The 10702-nt window shown below is 44.6% G+C and overlaps 1 protein-coding gene across 1 annotated transcript in view; it reads right to left on the bottom strand.

The window, feature by feature from the left end:
* LOC109302405 (regucalcin-like) overlaps positions 1-10702 on the bottom strand; it is a 31858-nt gene that overhangs the window by 14394 nt on the left and 6762 nt on the right. The window contains exons 2-3 of the mRNA XM_019523970.1: positions 4128-4293; positions 2277-2459 (exon numbers count right to left, since the gene is read on the bottom strand). Coding sequence (XP_019379515.1) covers positions 2277-2459; positions 4128-4290 — 346 coding nt within the window. The 5' untranslated portion in view covers positions 4291-4293. The remainder of the gene's footprint in view (positions 1-2276; positions 2460-4127; positions 4294-10702) is intronic.

Here is a 10702-nt window from a genome sequence, read left to right as displayed (position 1 = left end):
GTTGGTCTGACAGGACCTGCCTCTAATGAACCCATGTGGGTTGCCCCTAAGCATAATCTCCCCTGCTGGCCCCTCGTGGACATGTGCCAGGATAATTCTCTCAAAAACCTTACCCAGGATCAAGGTAAGACTAACTGGCCTATAGTTTCCCGGGTCCTCCTTCCTCCCTTTTTTGTTGTAGCAAGGCAACCAGGTTGCTAAAGGACACATATGAGGAATTTTATGCTAAGTGGATAAGTCCTCCATTTTCTCTGACTATTCTCTCATTTGGTGGGGTTGCCCGTTTCCATGCTCTATCACACAGGTAACTGCTAAGATGAGGTGGATGCACAGAAATCTACAGTAATATATGGCTGGAAGCTTGAAAAATACCTCATGAATTTACATACCCCAGATTATGCAAAAGGAAAGTATAGGGTGAAAGGGGGACCAACAAGTTAATTACTGTGTGAATATTTTTTCTTACAGATATTCAGAAACCCTGTATAATGGAGCAATTGTGCCACATAGGCATAAAGGTACTTTTCTGCATACAGCATTGCAACATAGCTCAAGAGTATGACATGGGTATTTTCTTAAGTCTGCATGGAGTGAGATACATTTGGTGCAGCAATTTGATTAAGATGTCTCTTGCTGCAAAAGAGGAGGAGGCAGAATATTGGTATTTGGCCAATATTCTGAGTTCCACTTTTGAGAGTTCTGTACCTAGATCTTTCTCCCAGTTTTTAATGTACTGTATGTAGCTTCTGAGATTTCCTTGATGTAAGGTTCAGCTGAGGCCTGAGGGATGGACTCAGAGGGGGTGAAGCAGCGCAGTCGCATCCTTCCCCTTGGCTGCGTACTGCATGCGCAGTGAGCTGGCATGTAAGCAGAGCTCCTGCTGGGAGTGACGCTCAGCCCCTGCCTCCACGCAGCTCTGGAGCCCAGAGACTGTGCACAACCACCTTTCCCCTGTGCACTACTACCTTTCCACTCCTTTCCCCGGTTGCTGAATTTGGGATGGGGAAGGAGAGAGAAGAGCAAAAAGCAGCAGCACTCATCTCTTGTACTCCAGAGCTACTTGAAAGCAGGGACTCCGGGCAGACCCTACACTAAACAGCCAGTGAGCTCATAGAGCTTGTGGCATATGCAGAGATCCCAGCAGCTGACATGCTGGCGAGCTCAGAGAGCTCACTGGCATCAACAGGTCACGGCCACACCCCGTTTGCCTATGTGGCGCACACAATGCGCTCTTGTTCTCCTCACTGCACATATGCCACTTTGCTGGAGGGGTCGTGGCCACACTTCTATTGCTGTGATCCTAAATATGCCCAGGATTGAGGAATACTACAAAAGCTTGTTTAAAGGTTCAGATTGGTTATTTTGTAACATTTGGGTCAAATTTAAGTAAGTCTTGTACATTCATCCCCTGCTAGTACGAACACAGTATATACAAAACTATGCTCATTCCCTAGGCTTGCTGCAGCCTAATGTTAATATAACATAAAAGCCACAATACATTAAACTTGAGTCTGAAATTAGAGTAACTATCACTGATAAACAATCAACAGTTTCTGAAAGAGGGAAGCTGACATAACTTGTTAAGACACAATTCTGGAACTGCTGATAAGTATAGCATTTACTGCCATACTTCCTTGGGTCTGTTCCCACTATCATTGTCCTCGGTAGCTAGTGTATGTTGAACCAGGCCCTTCATTTGAACCTAAAATGTAAATCTGAGACAGAAAAAGGCACTGGGTGAAATTCCAGCTGCACTATAGCCATTGGCAAGATTCCCATTGACTTCACAGATGCCAGGGTTTCAAAAAAGGTTTCTATTTGTGAGGTAGACTGGCTGGATCACATGCTGTACATCCAGGACACGTCCCCTGTGCAGTATAGAGCTCTTCACATCCAGATCTTCAACGGCCCTCCTGTCTATACTAGTCTCTCATATACCTAATAAATGGACTTGTAATTTTGCCTGGCTGGGCAAAATTGTGCCTGGCAAACAATAGCAGAGACCACTTACCAGACAGGTCAGAAGATCTATCTGCCCCTCTTTGTCTAGCTCTGCTTGAGTCTAGACTGAGTTTCTCCTTTGTGCTGTCTCACAGTAGTATCCAAACACCCCTCTTACCATACTTGAAGAATAATAGAAGTGCCCATTGTTGTGTATTCTAGTTGTTGCTATGAGAGGGCTCACCTGAAGGACTGTATTTCCAGGCCATAAAAGTATCAAATACAACAGGAATAGTCCTACTTCATTCAAAATGTTAATCCTATGGGAAACATACCAGCAAAAAATCTCCCATGTGGATCCACTTTCCCATCATTGAACCTGTTGTTTGTTTTATCCTGTTCAAGTTCAACAATAGTAGTCACAGACTGGTCTTCCCAGTTTAGAAAGGCAAACCGGGTTCCAAGAGCAATTACATAACCTCCACGTTCTCGAAGGGCCACTGACCCAACACGAGCATCTGTAAAAACACAAGCAAAATAATGGTCGTAGAAAGTCAGCAAGTGTTGGAGCATAGGATAATAGGATCATAGGAAAGCAGGGCTAGAACAGACCTCGCAGCATCATTTAGTCCAAGGCAGTATTATCCCTGACTAAAACATCCCAGCCAAGTGTCTGTCTAACCTGCTCGTGAAAATTTTCAGGGACAGAGATTCTACAACTTCTCTCTAAGTAGCCTGTTCCAATGCTTAACCACCCTCATAGTTCCTCCAAATCTCCAACCTAAATTTCCTCTGCTGTAGTTTGAGGCCACTGTACCTAATCCTGTCCTCTATGCAGGGCTGTCCTGCAGGGGGGAGCAAATCAGGGCCCCGTGCTTTGGGGACCGCTGCGAACAATGCTATACAGGCCCTGCTGTGGCTGCCACACACCACTGGCTCCATGCTCCAGCCGCTCACCACGAGCCACCAGCTGCATGCTCCGGGCACTCTCTCACCTCTCTCCCCTCCTCCTCCACCCTCCGATCCAACCACTCACTACCCCCTGGCCCTGCACAGGCTGATATGCCCTGCACACCCCTAGTGATGGCTCTGCCTCTATGGCCACAGAGAAAAGTCCATCTCCATCCTCTCTATTATCACCCTTCAGGTGTTTGAAGACTGCTATCAAAATCCCCCTTCAGCCTACTCTTGTGCAGATGAAATAACCCTGGTTCTTTCAGCCTTTCCTCATAAGTCTTGCTCCCCAGGCCCCTAATCATTTTTGTCACTCTGTGCTGAAATCTTTCCACTCTGTCCATGTTCTACCTGAAGCATGGGGCCCAAAAATGGACACAATGAGGCCTCACCAGTCCTGAATAGAGTGAAAGAATCACTTCCCTTGAGATGTTCCTGTTAATACAACCCAGTATACTGTTGGCCTTTTCTTTTTTTGCAACAAGACTGTATTAGCTCCTTTGAGCTACAGCCATAGAATCACAGAAAAGCCAGGCTGGAAGGAATCTCAGGAGGTCATTTAGTCTAGGGATTATCCCTGTCTAGAACATCTTACACAAGTGTTTGTCTAACTTTTCTTAAAAACTTTGGGAACAAACCTCAGCCTTATCTCAGCCTTACCTCACCATCTAAGCTTTCTAAGGTCATGGTTGAAACAAATATCTGGATGGAGGACAAGAGGCTGAAGCCAGCAAAGAGTAAGACAATGCTAAATTAGGCAAAGGAGACACTTTGAAGAAATTGCCAATATCAGATTCACCCAAAGAACCATGTCTGCCTATGTCCTTAGACCAACATGGCTACAATCTACACCCCTGCAACTTTATCTTATCACTTTCTACTGATATCATTAACACAGTCAGTAGGCTCAGTGTTCTCACAGCTTTGGATCATTCCAACAAATGTAACTAATTCTATCTCTTGAGTGTAGAAAAACCACACCCCTTCATGTTGGTTTTGTATTTACCTAAAGAAATACTGACAAATATATCTAATAATAAAACCTCTGTCTTGTTGGCTTGAGCTATACTATACTGACCAATTAACTACAAGGGTACAGTTCACTTGTCTCCCTTCAGTGAAGGAAAATGCAATGCTACAGAAAAGCAGACAGATCCACTCATAGCAGAAAGAAATTAAAAAAGCATTAACATAGCAAAGAGGTTTTACGATCCAGAAGAGCGCCATCTTACCCACAGACACACTCTGCACTTCATTGGTGATTGTATTCCAGCGGCAAACTTTTTGTGCATTAATATCCACATATACAAGTGCATTTTCCCTCTCTTCCCATACGGGGCACTCTCCCATCCTGTTCTTGTCCTTCACAACAGACTCAATCTTAATGGAAGACATGGTCTGAAGGTTGAAGAGCAAAACATCAGCAACAAAAATAATTCATTTTAACAAAAGATACTGATTTCTATAGACACACTAAATCTAAGGCAAGAATTTACGTAGATCAGTAGACGCCAAAGTATCAGCTGATAATCTGAGGAAGCCAATCCAATCCAATCTACCTATGGTATTTATATGGCTCCCATCACCATCTTTTCTGAGTATTGCACAGTCTTGGACTAGAAGACTGTGACCAGGTTGAAGTAACACAATTTTGTTTTTAGCAAGTGATCCTAAGCTAAAAAACTAGGCCTAAGACCAGGATGGCTTTTTCAAATTTCATATTTGCTAAACAAACTTCTAGGACAAAAGGTGGTAAGAGGGAAAACAGAGAAGAAAAGAAAAAAAAATCAGGGTAGAGTTCCTATTGATTTTCATTCATTTCCCTACACTTATTTTTCAATATTTCCCTAGAGAAACTTACCTCCCCCAATATCAAGATGTGGTTTTAATACCTTTGTAATGTTTCTGTATTTTTATTTTTCAATCAATGTCAGTAATACAATCACAAAAGTATGGGCCTTTGGGGAGAGGGGATTGTTTACAAAAGAATAGATAATATGTACCTCATGCTATCCTAGCTGTGAAAGATACAAGAGGAAGATGAACAATCTCTGGACCTATGTCCGAGAGTGAACCCTTCAATAGATCATAGGAAAGTAGGGCTGGAAGGGACCTCATAAGTTCATCTAGTCCAGCCCCCATAGATGAAGAGATAAGGAGGCTTAGATTTCTCTGTCCAGAGGTGCTTCTTTCAACAAAAACTAGGAGACTGTGGCGTTGACACCTACACAATCAAATGGGTCACTAGTTGGCTGGAGGACCGCACGGTGCCAGAGAGTGATGGTGGATGGGTCGTTTTCGACCTCGAGGGATGTGGGCAGTGGGGTTCCACAGGGCTCGGTCCTCAGGCCCACACTGTTCAACATCTTCATCAGTGACTTGGACGAGGGGGTAAAAAGCACCTCGTCCAAATTCACAGATGACACTAAGTTGTGGGGAGAAGTGGGCACGCTAGAAGGGAGGAATAGGCTGTGATTGGACCTAGACAGGTTACAGGGGTGGGCGGATGAGAACAGGATTTTCAACACTGACAAGTGCAGGGTGCTGCACCTGGGGAGGAAGAACCAGCAGCATACCTACAGGCTGGGAAACTCCCTTCTTATCAGTGCAGAGGCAGAAAAGGATCTTGGAGTCATTATTGATGCCAAAATGAACATGGGCCGGCAGTGTGGGGACACGGTCAGGAAGGCCAACCATACCTTGTCGTGCATCCACAGATGCATCTCGAGCAGGTCCAAGGAGGTGATACTCGCCCTCTATGCGACACTGGTCAGGCCACAGCTGGAGTACTGCGTCCAGTTCTGGGCACTGCACTTCAGGAGGGATGTGGACAACATGGATAGGGTCCAGAGGAGGGCCACTCGCATGATCAGGGGGCAGTGGGGCAGGCCCTACGAGGAGAGGCTACGGGACCTGAACCTGTTCAGCCTCCGCAAGAGAAGGCTGAGGGGGGGATCTAGTGGCCTGCTACAAACTAGTCAGAGGGGACCAGCAGGCACTGGGGGAGTCCCTGTTCCCCCGAGCACTACCAGGAGTGACTAGAAATAACCGTCACAAGCTGGCAGAGGGTAGATTTAGGCTAGATATCAGGAGGCGCTACTTCACTGTCAGGGTGGCTAGGATCTGGTGTGAAGTGGTGCTGGCTCCTCCCTGGGGGTCTTTAAGAGGAGGCTAGATGAACACCTTGCTGGGGTCGTTTGACCCCAGTACTCTTTCCTGCCATGGCAGGGGGTCGGACTTGGTGATCTGCTCAGGTCCCTTCCAACCCTACCAACTATGAAACAACAGGCTTTGTGTAGCTGGGGTACAGGTGCCTGGGAGGTAAGTGGAAAACATTGCTAATGAGAGAGGCAGTAGTTTGAAGATCCATTGATTTCAGTTAGTCTTCACAGGGTGCTTAGGCTGCAACCCAGGAGTAGGAGGGACAGGATTTCTCTACCAACCCCAGTGGCTCTCCTACCAGTAGACAGATTACAGCAGGTTGCAGATCCAAAGTCTCTGAATACACATGAGGCCTGAGACTGTTGCCATTTGGGTAGTGTACAAATCTCGTAACTTGACAGGCATCCTGCTCTTCTAGAAGGCAAAAAGTTGTATTAATGACTCAGCTGGGCTCTTAAGCCATTGGATGGGGAAAGGGTGACTGGTCAAGTAAAAGCGTCTCCATCTTGTGCAGCATCCCCTAATATAACTGTGAAAGAGTGCCAGTGAACAGGAGCTTAGGTTATCCCATGAATAAGAACGAAATCTTAAACATTAGGATAACAGCTAAGACTTAACTTGTGAACTAATGAGGAAAAGTCTGTGAAGGAGGAAGTCACTGGGAGAAAACACACCATTTTAAGAACGCAACGACCCAGTCAGAAAGGCTGACTTCCTAAATCAAGTTGCATGGCACAAAGGAGAAGCTTGAAACTATCCAACTAATAGGGACCTGCTACAGAACAAAGGAAATAATGCAAGAAATCTGTTGAGGTCTTCTTTCTAAAGCTGACCCAGTAAAACTGTCGGCAGCTTTCAGGGATTATTAAAAACTGTGTAATAGCTGATGTTATCTGTGCTGCGAAATTAACAGTTTACATTTTCTGTTCTATCAGCAGTCACATGAATGATGCAGCAGGAGCCAAAGCCGCACAAGATGCTCTGTTTCATACTGTCAGCAGCAGAATAACATGTGATGTGTAAAATCTTTGCTCAGCATTTTTCCGAGTCATTGATGGAAACAGGAAAATCTCAGTGCAGCATTCACCTGGATCAGCCCAGACCTTTTACATTGGGTGGCAAATGAGTAGGGACCTCCCTAAACTGCAGTGAGGGAGAGGTTTTTTTGTGGCCTGATCATGGCATTCAGAGCAAATTTTACAGGCATTTCACGGTGGCCTCACCCTTTGACACTGATTGGCCAAGAGGCCCTGCACCTCAGCACTTTTTAGTGGAGGCCCCAGAGGTGGAGGAAGGACAATGGGGCAGCTGCCATCTTGACTGTTGCCCTTCATGCCACCCCACCCCTTGGTGCTGATTGGTGGAGAGGACTCAGTGGGAGGAAGAAGAATGATGGGGCAGCCACCATATCTGCTGCCGTTCATGCCCCCCCACCAGTTGGAACCTGCCTCTCCAAGCAGCAAGGACTACTGGCTCCCACTGGGGAGCCAGCACTTTATTTTTACTAAGTTTGTTTTTGTTCTTGATTTCATGGATTTTGCCAGTTTTGTGGACAATCCCAGATTTTGCAGTTTCCGTGAAATCTGCAAAACCGCAAATTAAGTAGTTCCATACAAATAAGTATATAGAGTGACAAAGTGAAAGGGAAATGGGAGTTTGGAGTACAAGTGACTGTAGAGATGATCATTAAGGGTCAGAGTCTATCCCTAACTAAACCCCAAACTCCTTGTGGAAAAAATTCTTCTTTCTGTGATATGGGGAAAAACAATTAACTCCTCGCAGGAGAGCTGTGATGCTGACCTTAACTTATGTCTTTTTTATACATTATAATGGCCAAAGACAAGCTTGTTTTAGAAGCACTCTGCCGTGATTAGTGTGGATAGCTTGAATAACAAATTACATATTTTTTTTAGAAACAAGTTTTAGGAATGATTTTCCCTTCCTCCCAATATTTGATTATACTTTTAATAAAGCAAATCCTGACAGTGCCCCATACAGCTTTATCAGCTCCCACCAGATGTAGGTAAAGGTAAAATTTGTGGATTCAGTTTCTAGTCTATGGGGACCAATTGACTAACAAAGTTTGGTGGTGAGATGAACAGAAAAGTACTGTGACTTGGCATGATGCCTGAGAAGGAAGAGGCAACATTAACAAGAGGTGGGGCCAGCTATTCCATGAAAGGGAGAAGGTCCTTCTTTTGTTACCCTGGTAAGCAATCTATCATAGGATCACAGGAAAGCAGGGCTAGAAGGGACCTGAAGGCTAGGGACAGAAGTTACACATAAACTGAATGAAGTGATCAGAAACTAGTCTAAACCTGTAACAGAACAGAAGCTCAGTGCATATAAACCAGTTTCAAAATGGCTGAAACTGGTTTAAGATAAACCTGGTTGAATGTAGTATCAGACTTAACTGATTTAGGTCAAACCAGTTCTTTCCCAGACCCCTCCCTGGTTCAAGTTAAATCACAGTCCCCCAGCATACTTTCCAGCCCTGGGCTGGGCTGTCTGCTCCAGAGAGCAGGGTTGGCCCTTCCCCTTTGCTCTCTAGCTGGAGTAGTTAGGGTTGGCTGATGGGGGTGGGAGGGCAAGTCTGACTGGGAATGCAGCTCAGTCTACAGGGGGGGCGGGGTGCTAAACACCCTTTCCCCTGCTCAAACTTATTGCTGGCTGCAAATGTGGACTACAAATCCCAGAGACACCTGGAAGCAGGAAAAGGAAGTGATGAGCAAACCTGCAGAGTCCTGCTGCTGTAATTCTGGACTGCAAATCCCTGAGACTTTGGGGGCAGAAGGAAGAGGAAATGAACACACAGCCAGAGAGTTACGCTTTAGTGCCCCCGGGCTTCTGGCCTGAGCCACTGCAGGCATGTGGCTGCATTTCCTGAGTCAAAGCTAAATGTCTATTCACTTCTGTTTCAATTTAATTTGTGCAGTTTAGACTAACCTGCAAAGACTGAATCAATTCAGCCTCAGGCTTTTTGACTGTCTCTATCTAGCCCAAGAGGTCATTTAGCCCAGCCCCCTTATTAAAGGGGCAATAATTTTAGAACAAATTACTAATTTCCTGGAAGAATTATTTGGGTGAATATAAATTTAGAACTGAGCAAAAGAGAAATTAAAACACTCTTGGCAATGAAAGTCAGGACAGCTTTAACTTCAAGGACAAATTCCTACAAAGATCATTGTGCGATGATAAGAGGATGAACAAACTAATCTGGGCAAGTCAAGGGTTGCCCTGTACCTTCCTTAACCCACAGAATCTTAAGGTTAATTTCAATGCTAATTCTCTAGGACTCCACTTCTTTTATTTTATATGACTCCAAACTTTCCTTATTCTGTGAAGTGCTAGGCAGTCCAGAATTGTTATGAAAAAACAAAAAAGTCTATAATTTCAAACATATTTTTCCTGTTAAAAATGCCTCTCACTAAATGGAATTTTTTTGGAGAAAATCTTATCAACATTTTTCATTCAAAAAATCTGAAAACCAAAACACTGTTAAGTTCTGAGTTGTAAAAAATATATACTTTTCTACAAAATACTCTCCAAATATTGTTTCAGTCAATTTTTTTATCTTCCAAATCACTTGATCTTGTGTTGCCTTGACTGAGGGGCCCACGGATTTTAAACACCAGACTGTTTAAAACTCCAGAGCAGCAAAGTGAAATGAAGTAATGCAACAAAATAAACTACCATATGTTCTCACATATGTACACACCTTTTTTCCAAAAACTACCTGCTGGAAATCATAGTGTGCATTATATATGAGAAATACAGGGAGCAGAACAATAACCAGTTGCTGCTACTCACTTGCTACAAGGAAAGATTTTTGTGTCTTTATTCTGCCTTTCAGAAATGTATATTATGACAGAAAACATGGTAGTAATAGGAACAATAAAAGTGAATGCTCTGCAAGAAAGCTGTGCAATTTGGCTGCTGTATAGGCAGTCACTCATCCCAACTATAAGGAAGCCGTGAAAATTGTCTCAATGAAATTACAAGTTATAACCAGGCAGATGTAAATGCCCTGTGAATCTGTAAGCACAGCTGCAGTCCACAAGCTCCACGCAGCAGCCCATGGAGTGCTTCTGCAAGGAGGCAGGAAGGACATGGGTCCTAACCATCACTCATATATATGCCTTATGACGGTCACCACATATGCAGTGTGCTATACCCATTTAAGTCACAAAGGGAACATGGAGAGTGACCTCAGGACAGCCCCTCAAACCAGGCCCCATCTTTAGGAAAATTATTGCATTTGAGTGTGGGCAAGGTTTGCCAACCCTCCCAGATTGGCTGTGAGTCTACCAGAACCAGCATCAATCCCCTGGTGACTATTGAAAGCAATCCAGAAGATTGATATGGTTGAACAGGTTGAACAGTACAATTAATGACTAGAGGTGCACTGACACATTGCTCCCATATGGGATTGGCACTGATATAAGGAAAATTAACAGTATCGGCTTTTTTGGGACTGATGTGGCTGATCATGTTGCCAATAAATGCTGTGTGTGTGCATGCATACATCCATGCATGCGTGCAGTCACAGCACAGTATGCAGGTGGCAAAAAGCACAGCCCAGCAGCATGGAGAACAGCCAGGTCTGGCTGGTAAGTCTGTTGTGAGGGAAGGGGTGGGGTGGGGT

Source organism: Gavialis gangeticus, unplaced genomic scaffold (genome assembly GCF_001723915.1).
Source record: "Gavialis gangeticus isolate Ggan-Ray unplaced genomic scaffold, GavGan_comp1, whole genome shotgun sequence".
NCBI lineage: Eukaryota > Metazoa > Chordata > Crocodylia > Gavialidae > Gavialis > Gavialis gangeticus.
Note: the sequence above shows the minus strand (reverse complement) of the source record. Positions and strands in the feature narration are given on the sequence as shown.